General features: G+C 47.2%; 1 protein-coding gene and 1 non-coding gene across 2 annotated transcripts; both read left to right on the top strand.

Annotated features, from left to right (window-relative positions):
* Nucleotides 1-3791: 3791 nt before the first annotated feature.
* Nucleotides 3792-12805, top strand: ERCC6L (ERCC excision repair 6 like, spindle assembly checkpoint helicase). Its single transcript, XM_060249515.1, has 2 exons — nt 3792-4009; nt 8774-12805. Exons 1-2 carry the CDS (start codon nt 3957-3959, stop codon nt 12306-12308), a joined length of 3588 nt encoding a protein of 1195 aa, XP_060105498.1. The 5' UTR covers nt 3792-3956; the 3' UTR covers nt 12309-12805.
* An 816-nt stretch (nt 12806-13621) lies between these two features.
* TRNAA-UGC (transfer RNA alanine (anticodon UGC)) lies at nt 13622-13693 on the top strand. Its single transcript has one exon. It is a non-coding gene; the product is annotated as a tRNA-Ala (tRNA).
* Nucleotides 13694-20137: the final 6444 nt, after the last annotated feature.

Consider the following 20137-nt stretch of genomic DNA (forward strand, 5'->3'; position numbering starts at 1 on the left):
CATCCTTCTTAGGGTTGCCAAGTCCAATTCAAGAAATATCTGGGGACTTTGGGGGTGGAGCCAGGAGCAAGGGTGTGACAAGCATAATTGATCTGGCCATCGCATTGAAAGGGACCACACTCCTTTTAAATGCCTTTCCTCCATTGGAAATAATGAAGGATTGGGGCACCTTCTTTTGGGGGTCATGGAATTGGACCCCCTGGTCCAATCCTTTTGAAACTTGGAGGGTATTTTGAGGAGAGGCATCGGATGCTATGCTGCAAATTTGGTGCCTCTGCCTCAAAAAAAAAACACCCCGCCCCAGATACTAGCAGATCAATTCACCATTATACCCTATGGGAATCGGTCTCCATAGGGAATAATGAGTGCCCAGCAGACATCCCCCCCCCCGCTTTATAATGACCCTGAAGTGGGGGAGGGCCCCCAAACCGGGGATCCCCTGCCCCCACCTGGGGATTGTAACAAGGAAAAGGATCACAGTAAATGGGACAAACAATGGAAGTTAAACAACTACTGTGGTGAATAACAAAATTTATTATAACCATTTAAAAACCTTCATATATTTTAATGCTCCACATTTAACTCATTCTGAAGTATTAGAATGAATTAGCAACTTGTCAATGCCAGAATCGCTGGCTCTGACAACGGCTGTTTCAACATCAACTACTACCTTGTCATTTTAACTCGCGACAGCAGGCCTTGAACCTACGGCTTAATGTGCACAGATGCACTACCACTGAGCCACCCTCCTCCCTAGGTTGGCCATCAGATCACTCACAATAGGCTACAAAGACCATTTTCCCCTGGAGAGAATGGCAGCTCTGGAGGGTGGGCTCTATGGCATCACAGCCCTGCTGGGCTACCCTGCTGTCCCCACGTTCTAGCCCCAAATCTTCAATATTTTCCAACCCTAGAGTTGGCAACCGTACCCCTTCCTGAAAGAAAACACATGTAGTACCATCTCTAATATGGAGACAACAGTGGGCAGAGTTGTAGGTGTCAGGTTCTGTGTAGCTCTCATCAACATCCTCTTTTATTTGAGTCAAATAAGGATTTTATTGAAGAGATGCATGTTCACAGCAAGACGTACTTTGTTAGAACTACTGATCCAGGGCAGGACCAGATCCTTACACCTTATGCAGTTAGTGACATAAGCAATTCCAGGCGGCAAAAAGCATTCAAAATAGCTAGCTGCTCAAATACCCCTCCACTCTTGTTAAGTGTCTTTTCTTAAAAGTGAAACTTAAAGAGTTCAACGATCAATACTGGAAATCAGATGACATACAAAACCATTGGCAAGAAGCCTCTTCTTGACGATAGCAGCATTTGCTGTTGTGCGTTGCAACTTGACTGTTGTAATCGCAGCAGATTTCTTCGTAAAGAAGAAAAAAGACAAATACATATGCCTTCTAAACAGACTATACTCACTTACATGCATCCTTTGGCACAGCCAGTCTCAAAAAGTTAATCACAAGAAAATCTGTTGAAAGAAATCGATTCATAGAATCATAGAGTTGGAAGGCACCTTCAGGGCCATCTATTCCAACCCCCTGCACAATTCAGGAAACTCACAAATACCTCCCCCTAAATTCACAGGATCCTCATTGCTGTCAGATGGCCATCTAGTCTCTGTTTAAAAACCTCCAAGGAAAGAGAGCCCACCACCTCCTGAGGAAGCCTGTTCCACTGAGGAACCGCTCTAACAGTCAGGAAGTTCCTCCTAATATTGAGCCGGAAACTCTTTTGATGTAATTTCAACCCATTGGTTCTGGCCCTACCTTCTGGGGCCACAGAAAACAACTCCACACCATCCTTTAGAATAGATGACAGCCCTTCAGGTACTTGAAGATGGTGAACATATCACCTCTCAGCTGCCTCCTCTCCAGGCTAAACATGCCCAGCTCCTTCAACCTTTCCTCATAGGATTTAGTCTCCAGACCCCTCTCCAGACTGTTCAGAAGTGTCAGTCTAGGATCTAGGAAGCCCAGGTTTGAATCTCCCCTCTGCCAGGGAAGCTTGGTGGGTGACCTTAAGCCAGTTACACACTTTCAGCCTGACCCACCACATTCTGAAGACAGAATGGAGGAGAGAATGTTGTAAATCACTTTGTATCCCCATGGGAGAGGACAGTGGGGTAGTTTAGCACTGGATTATCCATGCTGGAAATCCAGTGACATTTATGCCATTATGAGTTTTCATGAGGCAGAGCTCCCTTCCCCAGACACAGCAGGATATATTGTGATGCAGTCATAATATAATTAGTATAAATGAATAAGGCTTCTGCCCCGTGGTGCAGAGTGGTAAAGCTGCAGCACTGCAGTCTGAACTCTCTGCTCACAGCCTGAGTTCGATCCCAGCGAAAGTTGGTTCAGGTAGGCGGCTCAAGTTGACTCAGCCTTCCATCCTTCCAAGGTCAGTAAAATGAATACCCAGCTTGCTGGGGGGAAACTGTAGATGACTGGGGAAGGCAATGGCAAACCACCCTGTAAAAAGTCTGCCGTGAAAACGTGAAAGCAACGTCACCCCAGAGTCGGAAATGACTGGTGCTTGCACAGGGGACTACCTTTACCTCTAATTGCATCTGGAAAAGTGAGCATTGTTTCAGGAAAGCTTATCCTGGGATAAACACTAGTCTTTAAGGTGCCACTGGACCCCTGTTCTGGTTTTCTACAATAGACTAACACAGCTACCCCTGTGGATTGAACCATGTCGTCCCCATCTCACCTCATTTAGAATAGCTCTCATTGTTTAGGCAACTTAGGATAGCGGCCGAGCATCTGCTTTGTTCTGACTGGCAGCAGCTCTCTAGGAAAGCAAAACACAGAGAAAACTTTCCTGGCGCCTGTGGGAGATGCTACAGCTTGAACCAGAGACCTTGTCCATGCAAGTTTTCCCTCTGGAGCAGGGGTGGCCAAACTTAATGTATGAGCCACATAGACTAAACGTCAGCTGTTTTGAGAGCCACAATACAGGAAGGGAGGGAGGGAGATGGAGAGATGAAAAGAAATCAACTTTAAGTTTATATGCGTTCGCCAAGCCACCACCTGGTTTGACGAAGAAGTGGTTTACAGAGAGAAATGCCTTATCCAAGCTGGCCAATGGGGTGGTGGGGGTTTTGAGAGCCACATGATATGTGCGAAAGAGCCACATGCGGCTCCAAAGCCACAGTCTGACCACCCCTGCTTTGGAGCTTGCATGACGGGTACATTGCGATTTATGTAGGCTGCCCATGGGATGCGTTCTGTTGCCTTAGCCATACGGCTCAGGAAGGAAAAGGTCCGATATAAACCCCCCCTCCAGATTTTGCAGTTTAACAAATGCACAACTATCTTTTCTTAGGGAAGCTCCAAATGGGTGGCCCATTTGGCTTGAAGCAGAGACACGGGGTGGCCGAAGTTGCTTAACATAAGAGCTACATAGAGTAAACATCAGATGTTTGAGAGCTGCAAGACATGAATGTCAAGGGAGGAGGGAGAGAGAAGTGAAAAGAAAGCAACTTTAAATGCATACTCCAAGCTGGCTAGGCTTGGAGAAATGATTTAAAGAAACAAATGACGGGATTGTGGGGGCTTCAAGAGCCACACAATATCTGGGAAAGAGTCGCATGTGGCTCCGTCGCCACAGTTTGGCCATAACTAACATCTCACTCGCAAACAGCCCTGTTGAACGGACTACAACAGGAGAAACAAGCAAAGCGCATGCCCAGAAACCCGACTGTTGCGTCACTGGCCGCTGAGGAGTCCCGGAACAGAACGAACGAATAAAAGCAATGGGGCCGCCTCTTTCCTGACTGACGGCCTTCCCGGCGAGCTTATTGGCTGGCGGCCCAGCGACTTCTTTGCAAGGCGCGAAGGGATAGGCTGCCGGAGAGGGCGCGCAGGCGGGCCGGTTTGAATCTTCATGGAGAGCCGCCGGAGTTGCCGTTCATCTTTTTTTTAATTTAGACTTGCAGCGTCATGGCTGAGACAGAAGAGCTGGTCAGCCCCGAGCAGGCGGAGCGGTACCGGAGGTAAAAAGGTTGAGAAATAGGTGGCGATTTGAGGGTGGGGTCCGGGGAGGGGGGCTTTTAGGGAGGAGAGGCAGTGGCAGACTGGGTCTAAAAATGTGGCTTGCCAGGAGACAAAGGCGGCCCACCCACAACTATGAGGCTATCATTTCACTTTTATAAGAAATAAATAGTTTTCAAAAAAATAAGTGGGAAAAAGTACAATTAAAACTTTTGCGAAATAAATGTTTGTGTATATATTAGTGATTACAGCGTACATATATGGTACATTTTACTGGCAGTATGCAGTAGATGTTAAATGTAAATACAGATTGCATTTTCTCCAGGGGAGCTGATATCTGCCAACTGGAGATCAGTTGTAAAAGCGGGAGATCCCCAGGTCCCGCCTGGAGGCTGGTAACGCTACATGCAATGCAAATTTGAGGTGCATTACAGAAATAATATTGGGACTTCTATTATATTTTAAAGCTACTAAAAGGACATTAACATTTTTAACATATTGTCTAACGTTTAAGGGGGCCCACTTCATCAGGGGCCCTCTTGCCATCGGGCAAGCTGACACCCTGGCCAGTCCGCCACTAAGGAGAGGGACCTCAGTGGGGCATATTGCCCTATAACCTGCATTCTGAAGTAGCCATTTTCTCCAGGAGAAGTGGAATGAATGTTCTAAATAAATAAGCTCTCCATGTAGTTCAGGAATCAGTTGTGATTCCAAGGGAACCTCCAGCCCCCGCCTGGAGGATATACAACACAGAGAGAGTAACACGGCAAAAGGACAAAAAAATCAAAGGCACATAACCCACCGTGAAAACCAGCTTCTATTATTAAATTATACAAGGTCAACAAAAATAAACACAAATTCCACCATCATAAATTACAAAACAACCATAACTTTTAGTCCTTAATAGAAAAGAAAGCAATAGCACCAAGAGTCTTTCTTTTCATCCTATGGTAAAACTTCCCATCTTATTCCATGCAATCCTGGTGCAGTACTCCAGATGTTTAATGTCTGTCCAAAAATGCAGCCAATAATCCAAGTTTGCAAGGACAAGGTCGTACTGAGCCCTTGTTTCGCCTGAGCTTCTTCAAGCTGCAACAATCCTCTTAGCAATTTCTCTTAAGTGTTAGGCCAAACAGCCAGCATATTTGAAGGAACACCTACGACCTTGTCCTTGGAAACTTGGATTATTGGATTATTGGCTGCATCTTTGGACAGACATTAAACATCTGGAATGCTACACCAGGATTGCATGGAATAAGATGGGAAGTTTTACCGTAGGATGAAAAGAAAGACTCTTGGTGCTATTGCTTCCTTTTCTATTAAGGACTAAAAGTTATGGTTGTTTTGTAATTTATGATGGTGGAATTTGTGTTTATTTTTGTTGACCTTGTATAATTTAATAATAGAAGCTGGTTTTCACGGTGGGTTATGTACCTTTGATTTTTTTGCCCGCCTGGAGGATGGCAATCCTACTCCTTAGAATCACTGTGGAGCGCCTGCTAACACTGGTTGGGGGAGTCAGGAAGTTTCCAAAGACTGCTTCTGAGCTGGGAAGGTGTTGCCAGCTCTGGGAATAGAGCCAGGGGGGGGGGGGGGGCGGGACTTTAGTGGAGGTTATTAATGCCATAGAGTACATCGTTCAAAGAAGACATTTTCCCTAGGGGAACTGATCTGGGGATCTCCAGGTGGCACCTGGAGGTTGGTAGCCCCAATGGCTAGGATAACAAACTTGGGTTCTGATTGCTGCAACTTGGGCTTTCCTACCTTGCAAAATGGTCTGTAATGAAGGACTGTGAATAGCCGCCTCAGTCAGTCTTCATGGCATTGAGGAAGCAGATCCCCAAACTTGTGGAGGTGAAAACATGAAGCTGCCTTATACTGAATGAGATCACTGGCCCATCAAAGTCTACTCAGACTGGCAGTGGCTCTCCAGGGCTTCAGGTAGATGTCCTTCACATCACCTGTTACCTGAGCTGGAGGTGCTGGCGATGCCATGCCAAGCAGATGCTCCACCAACTGAGCCAGCCCTTGGAATGTTTGTGTGAGAAGGAAGTGTGGCACTTAGCTCTTGGAAAGGACAGAAGCAGGCTGCTGCTACCGTGAATAGAATCTTGGGAAGAGGTCTGAGTTTTGGGACGTCTGCCGTGCAGTAGAGGTTCTGCTACCCTGTAGCAGTGCCTCTTCCCTTCTACCTGTCCTCTATCAGCATATTTGGAAAAAAGAAAGGAAAGGTGTCACGTGTCTATGACCACCCGTGTACTAATGGGAACCCATGAACTAATGGGTTCCTGGGAACCAAGGTTTAGAATTCATCATTCATTCATTCTCTCCAGGCTGGATGTGAGCAAAAATATACAAAAAGGTGTGTGCGCGGGGTGGGGGGAAGGAATGCAGCCCTGTATTAATCATTAAGCAAAAGAAACATGTGCTTAAGGTACCAAGGGAAGGGGGGCACCCTCTAGTTTCCCCCCTAGCTGTCATGCTCTTAACTCTTTCACTGCCACACTCTGACTTGAGTCAGTTTTTTTCATCATTGTCCTTATTCTGCAATGTTCAACTTTAGCCTGCATTTTTTTTTAAAAAAAGGTTTTATTTCCCTTTCAGCACTTACTGATTCTCAATGTCTTGTCCGTTAAGCAACAGAAGGGCCAAGGGGCACCATTGTAGGGCTGTGTTTAGCACATTACGTGAAAGCCAGTGTGGTGTCATGGTTAAGAGCTGCGGACTCTAAATTGGAGAACTGGTTTGGATTCCCCACTCCTCCACATGCAACTGGGTGACTTTGGGCCAGTCACAGTTCTCTCAGAGCACTCTCAGCCCCACCTCCCCCACAGGGTGTCTGCTGTAGGGGAGACGAAGGGAAGGTGATTGTAAGCCACTCTGAGATTCCTTCAGGTAGTGGAGAGCAGGGTGTCCAGGGGTGGAATTCTAACAGGAGCTCCTTTGCATATTAGGCCAGCAATGTTCCCTCTAAGCTGCAGAGTCTTGTGAGCAAAAATTATATTTTGTGAGCTACTGGTATTAAAGCTGTGAGCGACTGCATAAATTAATGTGCTCTGGGGTCATCCTTCCTGAGTTAAGACAAAAATGTGTGAGCTGGAGGCTAAACATCTGTGAGCTAGCTCACACTAACTCAGCTTAGAGGGAACACTGTAGGCCAGGGGTGGCCAACGGTAGCTCTCCAGATGTTTTTTTGTCTACAACTCCCATCAGCCCCAGCCATTGGCCATACTGGCTGGGAGTTGTAGGCAAAAAACATGCAAAGAGCTACCGTTGGCCACCCCTGATGTAGCCAATCCTCCAAGAGCTTACAAGGCTCTTTTTTGGCTACATCAGGGGTGTGTGGCTTAATATACAAAGGAACTCCTGCTAGAATACTCCCCTTGTGTAAAACCAACTCTTTTCTTCTTTAATCTGGCCCTGGGGGAATGGCCATTTCAATAGCCAGGTTTTCATTTTGAAGACTAAAGAAGCCAATGATATGATTCTGCTTCTCATGCCTATTTTCTATATGTTTCTTCCTCCTTCCTTCCTTGTTATGCTTCGGTAGGATTTCAAGTGTTGTTATTTTGCTTAGCCGGCCTGATGAACAGCTCTGGTGAAATTCAATGCTTGCTGCTTTGGGTCTTCTGAATGCATCCTGAGAAAGGCCTTGTGCAACTGCTTGTTTATTTTAATATATTGATAACCCTGCCTGTCCTCTTCAGAGAGTCAGTTTAAAAACACCTGTTGAAAAACCAGGAAAACACCATACTGAAGAGTGGTCCAGATGTTAGTAATCCATGCACCATGACATAAACATTCTTTGCCATTTTTTTAAAATGCATAGGCAATCCCTGGTCAACCTAACAGGAAGGCATTGTAACTGTGGAGGTGAGGATATGGCCAGCATTTAAACTATTGTTTTAAATTTGATTACATTTAAGTATTTCTCCTTGCTGTTCCAAGTTTGATGATCTTCCTTTGGCTTCCTTTTGGAAACAAAACCTGAAAACTCCCCATCTGCAGGGGTGGAATTCTAGCAGGAGCTCCTTTGCATATTAGGCCACACACCCCTCATGTAGCCAGTCCTCCAAGAGCTTACAAGGCTCTTTTTTGTAAGCTCTTGGAGGATTGGCTACATCAGGGGTGTGTGGCCTAATATGCAAAGGAGCGCCTGCTAGAATTCCACCCCTGCCCATCTGGGTGTCCATGATTCTCTGTCCACCCCATTTCTTGGCTAAATAGAATGTGTATCAAGCATTACACTTGCCTAGCTTTTCCTATCAGTGCCCTTTATAGAGTAATGAAATCCTTTGGCTGCGCAATCTGTCTGCATTGACTTGTCCTTTGATTTTCACAAACTAGTATCCACATTGACCATAACTGGTGTGGTGTGTTTTGTGATTGAAAGCACAGAAGTATTTACCTGTTCTGGCCTTGAGCTTGTCTTGTGTCTCACTGGGCAAACTCTTTAGAGGATGTAGTGATGGCCACAGGCATAGACAGGTTTAAAAGAGGATTGAATAGATTCATGGGGAATAGATCTATCAGTGGCTGACTACTAGCCATCAGTGCCTAAAGGGAACCTCCACATTCAGAGGCAGTAAACCTCTGAATCCCAGAGCCAGGAGGTGACATCAGGGGAAGGCCTCCGCCTCTAAGCCCTGTTTACCTCCAGAGAAACTGGTTGGCCACTAAGTGAGACAGGATGCTGGACTAGATGGACAACTGGTCTGACCTAGCAGGGCTTGTCTTATGTTCTTATGTTTTGTGGTATTTTACAGATGTGTGTCCCAAGCTAAGCAGGAGGCCCGAAATGGGAATCTAGAAGAATCCATCCGGCTCTTCAGAGAAGCCCATGAGATCCATCCCAGTGAAAAGCTGATGGTGAAAGTTCAAAAGCTCGAGGAGGCATTGGCATCACTGGCCCTGAATCAGGAGGATGACGGCTTTGTGAACGTGTGTCAGAGCGGACTGATGCTGTACGGAGAGATGCATGACAAGCTCTTTGACCACCAGAGGGAAGGGATTGCCTTCCTGTACAGCTTATATAGGGATAGCCGGAAGGGCGGCATCCTGGCAGACGACATGGGCTTGGGGAAGACGATTCAGATCATCGCTTTCCTCTCTGGCATGTTTGACAGCGAGTACATCCGGTCCGTGTTGCTCGTTATGCCGACCACTCTGGTGAGCAACTGGATGAGAGAGTTTGCCAGCTGGACGCCTGGCCTGCGAGTGAAGGTCTTCCATGGGACCAGCAAGGTGGAGCGCAGCAGAAACCTAGAGCGCATCCAAAAGAGGAACGGGGTCTTGATCACCACCTACCAGATGATCCTCAACAACTGGCAGCAGCTCTCTAGCTGTGGAGGACAGGAGTTTGTCTGGGACTACGTGATCCTCGACGAAGCCCATAAAATTAAAACGCCTTCTGCCAAAACCACCAAATGTGTGCATGCCATCCCTTGCCGGAATCGCATCCTCCTTACTGGGACTCCGGTCCAGAACAACCTGCAAGAACTGTGGGCTCTCTTTGACTTTGCTTGTCAAGGGTCTCTTCTCGGCACAATGAAAACCTTCCGGATGGAATATGAAAACCCCATAACGAAAGCGAGGGAGAAGGACGCCACCCCAGGGGAGAAGGCCCTGGGGCTGAAGATGTCTGAAAACTTGATGTCCATCATTAAGCCCTATTTCCTAAGAAGGAGCAAAGATGACATTCAAAAGAAGCTAAAATCTGGACCTCAGAACAATCTTCTGAAGGATCAAAGCAAGGCTGCCGCTCCTGAGATGCCTTCTCTTCCCAGAAAAAATGATTTCATTGTGTGGGTGTATGTATCGCCCATACAAGAAGAAATATACAGGAACTTTCTGTCCTTGGATCATATCAAGGAGCTGTTGATGACCACCCGGTCCCCCTTGGCTGAGTTGAATGTCCTGAAGAAGCTCTGTGACCACCCCAGGCTGTTGTCTGCTCGAGCTTGTAGCCAGCTTGGCCTGGCAACGTCTGAGTACTCCGAGAGGGAGGAAGGTGGTGAAAATGAAGCCGATGAGCTCTGGGGCAAGAACATGGACATTGAGCGCATTCCTGACGAGATTCTTATCGAAGAGTCGGGCAAGGTCCGGTTCCTCATCGCTCTGCTGGATAGACTGCAAGAAGAAGGGCATCAAACCTTGGTGTTTTCTCAGTCGAGGAAGATGCTGGATATTCTTGAGCGCATCTTAACTCACAGGAGGTTTAAACTCATGCGCATCGATGGGACGGTGACTCATCTATTGGAACGAGAGAAGAGGATCGACGCCTTCCAGAACGACAAAGACTACTCTGTCTTTTTGCTTACGACCCAAGTTGGTGGAGTTGGCTTGACGTTAACTGCTGCTACGAGGGTGGTGATTTTTGACCCCAGCTGGAACCCAGCAACCGACGCACAAGCTGTGGACCGAGCTTACAGAATAGGGCAGAAAGAGAATGTCGTGATCTACCGGCTGATAACCTGCGGGACGGTGGAGGAGAAAATCTACCGGCGGCAAGTCTTCAAAGACTCGCTCATAAGGCAAACCACCGGGGACAAGAAGAACCCATACCGGTATTTCACCAAGCAGGAACTTAGAGAGCTTTTCACTCTGGGGAATACTCGGAGCTCTGCGACCCAACTCCAGCTGCAGTCCTTGCACAGGAATCAAAGGAAAACAGACGTCCGACTCGACGAGCACATTGCCTACCTCTACTCGCTGGAGATCTTTGGCCTTTCAGACCACGACTTGATGTACACGCGAGAAACGGGCCATGAAGACCAGGCAGAGGATGAAGAGGCTCATCGATACATCGAGCAGAGGGTACAGAAAGCCCAAGAACTGGTGCAGCTTGAATCGCAAATGAAAGACCAGCTGGCAGCCAACATGAGACACACAACAGAAGGAGCATGGCTGAGAGCGACAGACTCGTCATCCGTTCAGCCAAGGAAAAAATCACCAAAGCCTTCTCCAGTTTATTCTGCTCCCACGCCTGTACCTGTGCAACCTCCAGACAGCGGTGATGTCATCAGTGTGGAAACTGATGATGAGGAAGACTTGGCTGATGTCAGCTTTAAAATGACGAGCCTGGTTATTGAGGATGTGGCTGACGATAGTCCGGTTCTGGATGTATCTCATATGGATGTCTCTCTCTCCAAGGCTGAAGCAACCAGACACGCCAGCCTACAGGAATGTGAACAAAAGCACAGCCTCAGCACGCCTCCATCTCGCTTTGTATCCAATGAAGAGGATGACCATTCTGGATCCAAAATGACCTCCCATGAGCCACCAACCGGTCCAAACGACAGCTTTAACGATGTCTGCGTGGCGGCTTTGCAGCAGTCGGTAGAATACATCTCTGATGATGATGTTCATGAAGCCCAAGCCAAGATGGAAATATCGCTTGAAGTTCTCGGGAGTCCGTGCAGGGAGGCGAGTCAAGCTGGTGAGCGAGATGCGACCACAGCTCTAATATTACAGGCTGGTGAAACTTCTGAGCATGCAGCAAAACGGAAATCTGGGAGGAGTGAAATTCTGGCAAGGGAGGGGTCTTTAGTTTCCTCGTCCCCGTACCAGGCTGATTTCAACCTCATGTTAGAAGATTCGGAGACCCAACCGCAAGACGTTTCAGACAAAGAAATGTTGCTCGAAGAAACAGAAAACACTGGGTTTCATCTGAGGCTGGACAGCCGCTGCAGCTCTGCGGCTCAATCCAGGGTAGGAGAAAACAGAAGCATCAGGAGCCTCCAGGCAAGTGAAAATGTGATGGGATCACCTACGACAGACGGTTCCGACTCCACAGACGATGCTTCGATGGACAACAGCGATGTTCCTGTTGCGTGTAAGAAGAAACCGGTCCAGAGGATTGTTTCAGATAGCGAGGAGGATGAAGAGAGTTCCATAATTAATCTGGGTGAAGGCGAGCACGGGAAAGCCTTTCCCTCAAACTACCCAGGAGGAATCTACGTGTCAACACCGAAGTCTAGCGAACCTTTGGCCGATCTGTGTTTTTCCCCCCAGTTCGAACTGAGTAAAAGAAGGTCGACAGCATCCAGAAGGTCCTTGGCGAATGTGGTCTTTGATCAAGTGGAGGACGTTGCAGAAAGCATCACAGATGGGTCTCCTGAGAGACACTTTCCAGGTGATCTCGAGGAAGAGCTGGCTCAGGAGTACAGCGGCAGGGAGCCTGCGGAGACAGAAGAGGAATGGCCAGGTGAAACGGTGCATTCCAAGGGCAAATCCAGATATTCAGATGAAGCAGACTCTCCTTTGGATAATTCTATTATTTTGGAAGGAATGGTGCCCTGAAAGGTGAAATCCTTGCGCCCGCCGCCCCCCCCCCCCCGGGCAATAATAAATTCATAATTTATGGGCAGGGGGGGAATATAACAGAAGCTTCATTGAACTGCAGAATCATGTAGAGATTCTGAACAGTTATTGTAGTCTTTCCTGAAGGTGGGCGGGGAATGTTTAAGGAGATGAAGGAACTGGAAATATTGATCTACGAGCTGTACTTTCCCCAAAAGGTAAATCTAATATCTTTTGTGAAACTTTAAAGCACTCGGTTGCCTTTTCTTAACACGAACACAAGTTCTTGAATTTCGGGCTTTTAAAATCCCCCACAATGAGTACACTGGGGAATTAGATTTGTTGACTGCGGGCAGCATTTCAGGCCTTTCATACCGTTTGCAGATGTTTAAGGCCTAGCTGGCTTCACTTGGCTGTCTCTCTTGTAGTTTGATTACGTTGCTTTCTTACAGCTTGACTGCTGAAGGTTAAAAAATATACTTGGTTTCACTGTGTTATCCCCTTTTGTGTCTCCTGATATGTTCTCACTTTCATTTAGGGGATAGTTACAGTGGGTGCAATCTCTCAGTTCTTATAGAGGGCCTTCTATGGGTGCTTATGCAGGTTAATCCAACTGTACTCCCAAGTCACGAAGGATGCACGTACAATCTGTGTGCACTTGATTTTTATTTGGGTGTGTTAGAACATAAGAACATAATAGAAGCCATGTTGGATCAGGCCAATGGCCCATCCAGTCCAACACAGTGGCCATAAAAACCAAGTGCCATCAGGAGGTCCACCAGTGGGGCTAGAAGCCCTCCCACTGTGCCTCCCCTCCCAAGCACCAAGAATACAGAGCATCACTGCCTCAGAAAGAGAGTTCCAAAAATATGCTGTGGCTAATAGCCGCCCATGGACCTCTGCTCCATATGTTTATCCAATCCCCTCTTGAAGCTGCCTATGCTTCTAGCTACCACCACCTCCGGTAACAGTGAATTCCACATGTTAATCACCCTTAGGGTGAAGAAGTAATTGCGTAATTCTTGTCTTACATTTAGCGCATATGCAACTGAATATGTGAGTTATCACATTTATCCAAGTCTTGGTTCCCTGTTTCATTCATAAATTGAGTTTGTATTGGCACTTTCTCACCCCCAAGAGGATGGGTCTGTGTTCACTCGTAACTTGGGAACAGGGCTTCTGTGTGGGGCCAAAAACATGCCAGGAGATTTCATGAATAACCTTCCACGAGTTTTTGAAAAAGTAAAGGGTAGCAGGGAGTGAAAGAAAGGAGTGAGGAGAAAAGATGCCCTGTTCATAAAAACACCAAGGGAGGGGCTGTGGCTCAGTGGTAGAGCGTCTGCTTTGCATGCAGAATGCCCCAGGTTCAATTCCCGGCATCTCCAGTTAAAAGCACCAGGTGGGAAGCAGCGTAAAGGCCTTGAAGAACTGTTGCCGGCCAGAGTAGGCAAGACTGGCTGTGATAAACCAAGATTGGATAGATTCCTGCTTCATATATACATTCAAGGCTAAGACAATAATGACCAGGATGTGCATTTTAGTTGGCAGTGAGCTGCAAACAGCAGAGAAAGGACAGGAGGAGATCCTTCTGAGATCTAAAAAAATTGGGGGTAGGGCTAGCTTTGATAAGAAAAACATCTGGGCTGGATGTTTCTCAAGCCATTGCCTTTCTAAGAAAAATGATATCCCCCAAGCGGCCTTGCAACTGGGCCTTAAAAGCAAACAGATTGCCTGTTGTGAAGCAAAGAACAGAACTTGCCGGCGATTGGGTGAGGTATCAGCATGGACAATTCACTGAACTTCGATTCATGCGGTTAGCCGTGTTGGTCTGCAGCAGCAGAACAAAGTCTGAGTCCAGTGAACGTAAGGGAAGCCAGGTTGGATCAGGCCAATGGCCCATCCAGTCCAACACTCTGTGTCACACAGTGGCCAAAAAACCCTAGTGCTATCAGGAGGTCCACCAGTGGGGCCAGGACGCTAGAAGCCCTCCCACTGTGCCCCCCCCCCCCAAACACCAAGAATTCAGAGCATCACTGCTCCAGACAGAGAGTTCCAATGATAAGCTGTGGCATCTTCAGAAGAACAAGAGTTGGTTTTTATACCCCACTCTTCACTTCACGGAGCCCTCTGCTCACAACCAGTTCGATTCCAACGGATGCTGGTTCAGGTAACCGGCTCGAGGTTGACTCAGCCTTCCATCCTTCCAAGGTGGGTAAAATGAGTACCCAGCTTGCTGGGGGGAAAGTGTAGATGATCGGGGAAGGCAATGGCAAACCACCCCATAAAAAGGTCTGCCCTGAAAACGTGAAAGCAGCGTCACCCCAGAGTTGAAAAACGACTGGTGCTTGCACAGAAAACCTTTCCTTCACTAATTGAAGGAGTCTCAAAGCAGCTTACAATCTCCTCTTCGTCTCCCCACAACGCTCACTTTGTGAGGCCCAGAAAGCTCTGAGGGAACTGTGATTGGCCCAAGGTCACCCAGCTGGCTTCATGTGGAGGAGTGGGGGATCAAACCTGATTCTCTTAACCACTGTATCAAGCCGGCTCTTTAAGACGAACAGAATTTTTATGCAAGGTATAAGTGCAAGCTTATACCTGGAATAAAACTTTGTTGGACTTAAAGGTGCCAGTGGGCTCAAACTTTGTTTCAATGCACTGAACAGTTTGGGTCTTTGGTTCCCACCCACCCACCCCCGGAACGCTGGGGCAGTTGTTGGTTTAGGAGATGATAATGTAAAAATGAGATGAAGACCAAGCAAAATAATTACACCTATTTTAAGTTCAGGTGGGTAGCCGTGTCGGTCGAAATAGCAGAGCAAAGTTGCCCCCTGGGCACAAACTTTGTTCCACTGTTTTAAAGTCAGTTTTGGAAGTAGTCTGCTTCTCTTTTTTTTTTTTTTGTCAAGGTGCCTGCAGTTACAGCACCTGGCCAGCAGGAGACACCGTGCTATGCTCCTAGTTCTGCATGGAACTCCTTGCAATTCTCCTTGCCCCAGGGGAAAACCATCTTCAGCTTCCTTTTTTTAATTTAGAGGAAAGGTGCCCCCTACACTGGGGCTTTCTTGACTTCAAAGAATGGTTGAGAGCTCCCCCCCCCCTTTTTTTTTTTTAAAGAAAGCAATATTTGACCACGATAAATGACTGGTCATAAATGGCCCGTTGACTCCTGTGCCAGCCCAAGTATAGTGCAGCCCCTGGAAAGGCCGCTCCGCATGTTCTCATTCAGCTAAAGGGTGGGAAGACCCACGTGGCAATTCTGGTTGTGTCAACGGTACCTGGAGGAGAGAAGGCACTGCTACAAGTAGGCAGGACCTATGTTAAGTGAAAGCTTTAAAGGTAAGAGCAGGCCCCTAGGAGTATGGAAGCTAGACAGGAAACAGCCTCCATGAATCAGCGCTGGAGGGATAGGTTCGGTCCCCTGCTTGTACTAATTAGTGGGTCTTCTGTGATCTGTGCTAGCTAAAACTTTTGAGTTATTTTCTCCCAAGGGCAGCCCAATGTATAATACATGGCAGTGATCTAACTGGAGCGAGCACCGTGATGCAAAGCTGCAGTACTGCAGTCCAGGCTCTCTGCTCATGCCCTGAGTTCAATCCCAGCAGAAGCTGGGTTCAGGTAGCTGGCTCAAGGTTGACTCAGCCTTCCATCCTTCCGAGGTCAGTAAAATGAATACCCAGCTTGCTGGGGGGGCGGGGGAGAGGGGAGTGTAGATGACTGGGGAAGGCAATGGCAAATCCACCCCTGTAAAAAAAATCTGCCGTGAAAATGTTGTGATGTGACATCACCCCAGAGTTGGAAACGACTGATGCTTGCACAGGCGACTACCTTTACCTTTAATCTAACTGGAAGGTTACCATTGCATTGTTGGCAGGTGCAAGTTTCTGGTCAGAGAAGGGGGGAGGGCAAGGACTATTTGTCCTCCCTGGCCATCCAGTGGGAAACTGGGCAATCCAGCCCCTACCTCTTCAGGGGGAAGTATGATTTCATCTAGAACAAGTGCTTTCATCCCAAAGACCTCTGTTCTGTCCTGATTCAGCTTCAATTGACTGGTCCTTACGTAACCCACAACTCCAGAAGAAAGGCCAGTGCAGTGTCATAGTTAAGAGCAAAGGGCTTTAATCTGGCAATCAGGCCTTAATTCTCCACTGGTCCGTACAAAGCCTGCTGGGTGACCTTGGGCCAGTCACAGCTCTCTCAGAACTCCCTCAGCCCCACCTACCTCAGAACGCGCCTGTTGTGAAGAAAGGAAAGACGGTTGTAAGTGGCTGTGAAGCTCCGTAGGGCAGAGGAAAATTAGGTATTGAAAAGTACTCTTCTTTCTCCACAAGCAGCTGATTTATGGCAATCCCTGGGGAGGTTTTCAAGGCAGGAAACATTAAAAGGTGATTTGCCATTGCCGGCCTCTGCGCCATGGCCCTGGTATGGAGGTCTCCCATCAAATATTAGTGAGCACCAACCCTGCTTAGCTCCCAGATCTAAGGAGATCAAGAAGACTGCAGATTTATATCCTGCCCTTCTCTCTGAATCAGAGACTCAAAGCAGGTTACAATCTCCTATATCTTCTCCCCCACAACAGACACCCTGTGAGGTGGGTGGGGCTGAGAGGGCTCTCACATCAGCTGCCCTTTCAAGGACAATTCCTGCCAGAGCTATGGCTGACCCAAGGCCATTCCAGCAGCTGTAAGTGGAGGAGTGAGGAATCAAACCCAGTTCTCCCAGAAAAGAGTCCGCACACTTCACTACACCAAACTGGCTCTCCAGCTACCTGAAAAAGCTGTCTGGATCCAACCAAACCTACATCAAGAATCTACTACGTTTTCTAGCTCTTTCTCAAGGGGACTCTTAAGCCATTCAAACCTTTGTGGTCAATGGGACTCGCTTCTAGCTACGTTCGCACAGGGTTTGCAGCGTTATTTTGAATATGGTATCTTTAAAGTTGAAAATCCTGGGTTTTCTAAAGGATTGCTAGGAAGTGCATTGCTTTAGATAGCAGAGAAGCAATATAGAGATGCCCAATAAATCAGGAAAATAAAAGAGAAAATGCCCCACATACAAAGCTATACTTTCTTCAGTGCCTTCATAAAAATCTGCTTTTCTCTTGATGGATTGCTCTGAAGCTCAAGATTAGCATCAGCCCCGTCTCCCCAGCTGGGCCTGTTTTATTACAGACATAAAAGTATGTATGAAACAATTGCACTGGAATTTGTGCTGCTGCTTTAGTGGTGGAGCTCTTTCAGTATCGCCTGGTCTTTTGAAATCCATCATTTTTGGTAGTTCTGTCCAGTTGAAATGGCTGCTGTTTCCCAAGTGGCAGAGGAAAACAGCCTCACAAAATACACTGATTTATTTTATTTTTAATCACCAGGCTGTCCTCAGACTCCATGGGCTTTAAGTTCTTGTATCTTTTAAAAAAAAAATCTCTCTTCTACAAATACACAAGAAAGATGATCTAGCATGAGTGCTTGTATTCTTTGCAAGAAGCATGCCCTGTAGGCCTTTACATAAGCAGAAAGAGTAACACGACAACCTAAGCCTCATATCAATACTTAATAAAGAAGCAAAATCTATTCAGTTTTCTCATCTTTGTATGCTTTTACACATATCCTATTGGGGAAAAAAATTACTTTGTCTTTCATTGGCCTACATAGAATTTGCCTTGTTTTTCCACACTTTCTAAAGAGGGGTGTTGAACTCATTTGTTAGGAGGGCCGGATCTGACATAAATGAAACCTTGTTGGGCCGGGCCATGTTGCGCTGGGCTGTATGTGTACCTATTTAAGATTAGGTAGCAGAGATATACACTTTATAAAGGACACAGACAAACACAATTTTTTTTTAAAAAAAAAACCCTTAAATCATGCTTGTTGATCTTAAAGGTGCTTTCTTTGTATCTCTCCCCTGGAATTCAGGGAATTGGGCAAAGGAAGCTCTGGCTCTTTCCTTCCTTCCCCAGGTGGCCAGGAGGGGGAGGAGCCTCAGCCAACTGAAGGAAGAGAGGCTTGGCTCAGTAGCTCTGCTGTGCAATTGAAAGAGCCTGGCAAAGCAAGCTCTCCCTTCCTCCCCAAGGGAGGAGCCTCAGCCAATGGAGAAAATATAGACTTTGCTCTGTAGCTCCTGTGCAAATGAGCAAGTCTTGCAAAGCAAACTGCGATGCAGAAGGAAGCAAGAGAGAAGAAGAAAGCAGATGATAGTACAGTTGCTCGGGGCCTGGTAGGACCCCTCTGAGGGTCTGATTTGGCCCCCTGGCCACATGTTTGACACGCCTATCCTAAAGAGTACCCGTTTAATGCAAAATCTTCTTGTTGACATTCCTATTTTGCTGCTTTAATTTGATGCAAGAGTTTTTCCATTGTATGCAAGCTCCTGGATATTGTCTGGCCACAAATTGTAGAAAAATAGGTGATGGAGCTCATTAGCATAACTCATTAGCATATGCCACCACCCCCAGCAGCCAAAAGCAAACCAATGCAAGAAAGGAGAGCCCCGGGTGAGTGAGTCCTTCTTGAGCTGGTTAGAGATCCAGCCAGTCCAAGCAGGCCTCGCTCACCTGGGGCTCTCCTTGGCTGCCCCCCCTCACATCAAAAGGCCAGCAAGCTAACTGCTACCCAAAATCACATAACAGGTGGAGAAAGGGTGGTGCAGGCTTCTCCAGGGGTTAATGAGGGCTGCCACAGGGGGTGTGGCAAAGCTCCTGGTGCCTGGCTGGCTGGCTGGCTGCCCGCTCTCTCAATCCAGGGATTGTTATGCAGCTGCACCTCCTATTTGATGGGCAAGGAAGGTAGGTGGGGAGGAGGAGGGGGAACCCTCAGAAAGGTTCAGGAGCTGCGCTCCTATGAGCTGCTGAAGTCAAGGCCTGATAATTGGGATTCCCAACAAATCTGCTGGTAACAGGTTTAGCTGGTAGGCAGTTCTAAATTTGTTTTGGCCTTTTGGTTTTGAAAAAAAAAGTCTTTTTAAAAAGCCCTTCAGTTCCACGGTCATGCCCCAAAAGCTTCCTGGGCGACCTTGGGTCAGTCACACTCTCAGCCTAGCCTACCTCACAGGGCTGCTCTGAGGATAAAATGGAGGAGAGGAGAATGCTGTAATCTGACTTGGGTCCCCACTGAGGAGAAAGTCAGGATACGAATGAATTAAATTAATTAAAATAAAATTGTGCCAACCAGGGATGGAATTCTAGCAGGAGCTCCTTTGCATATTAGGCCGCACACCCCTGAAGGTGTGGCCTAATATGCAAAGGAGCTCCTTCTAGAATTCCACTCTTGGAGCCAACGTCCCTACTGACAATTTAGAAGCAGGTGTTTCTTCTCCAGAGTGACTGTAATACTGGGACCTGGAAGACCTAGATTCAAATTCCCCCTCCAGCAAGTGTTGGCAACCTTGGATCAGTCATTCTCTCTTAGCCTATCCTACCTCGCAAGGTTGCTGTGAGGATTATAATAGGGGATTAGAATGCCGACACTGAATCCTTTGCTAAATGGTAGTATAGAAATGTATGAATTGATAGCAGGGCTGTTTTTTTTAGCAGGAACTCCTTTGCATATCAGGCTGCACCCCCCCTGATTTAGCCAATCCTCTAAAAGCTTATAGGGCTCTTTGTCCAGGGCCTACTGTAAGCTCCAGGAGGATTGGCTACATCAGGGGTCTGTGGCCTAATATGCAAAGGAGTTCCTGCTACAAAGAAAAGCCCTGAATTCGATAGAACAGGGGTGGCCAACAGTAGCTCTCCAGATGTTTTTTGCCTACAACTCCCATCAGCCCCAGCCATTGGCGATAGAATATTTGGAAAGGCACAAGAGAGACAGTTCTACCTAATGCTTTAAAAAGGTAAA

This window comes from Heteronotia binoei, chromosome 11 (genome assembly GCF_032191835.1).
Source record: "Heteronotia binoei isolate CCM8104 ecotype False Entrance Well chromosome 11, APGP_CSIRO_Hbin_v1, whole genome shotgun sequence".
Taxonomy (NCBI): domain Eukaryota; kingdom Metazoa; phylum Chordata; class Lepidosauria; order Squamata; family Gekkonidae; genus Heteronotia; species Heteronotia binoei.

Excerpts from the sequence above, each read along its gene's own strand:
- ERCC6L (XM_060249515.1), top strand. The coding sequence starts at position 3,957 with ATGGCTGAGACAGAAGAGCTGGTCAGCCCCGAGCAGGCGGAGCGGTAC. Across the intron at positions 4,010-8,773 it reads CAGGCGGAGCGGTACCGGAG|ATGTGTGTCCCAAGCTAAGC; the intron begins GTAAAAAGGTTG and ends GGTATTTTACAG.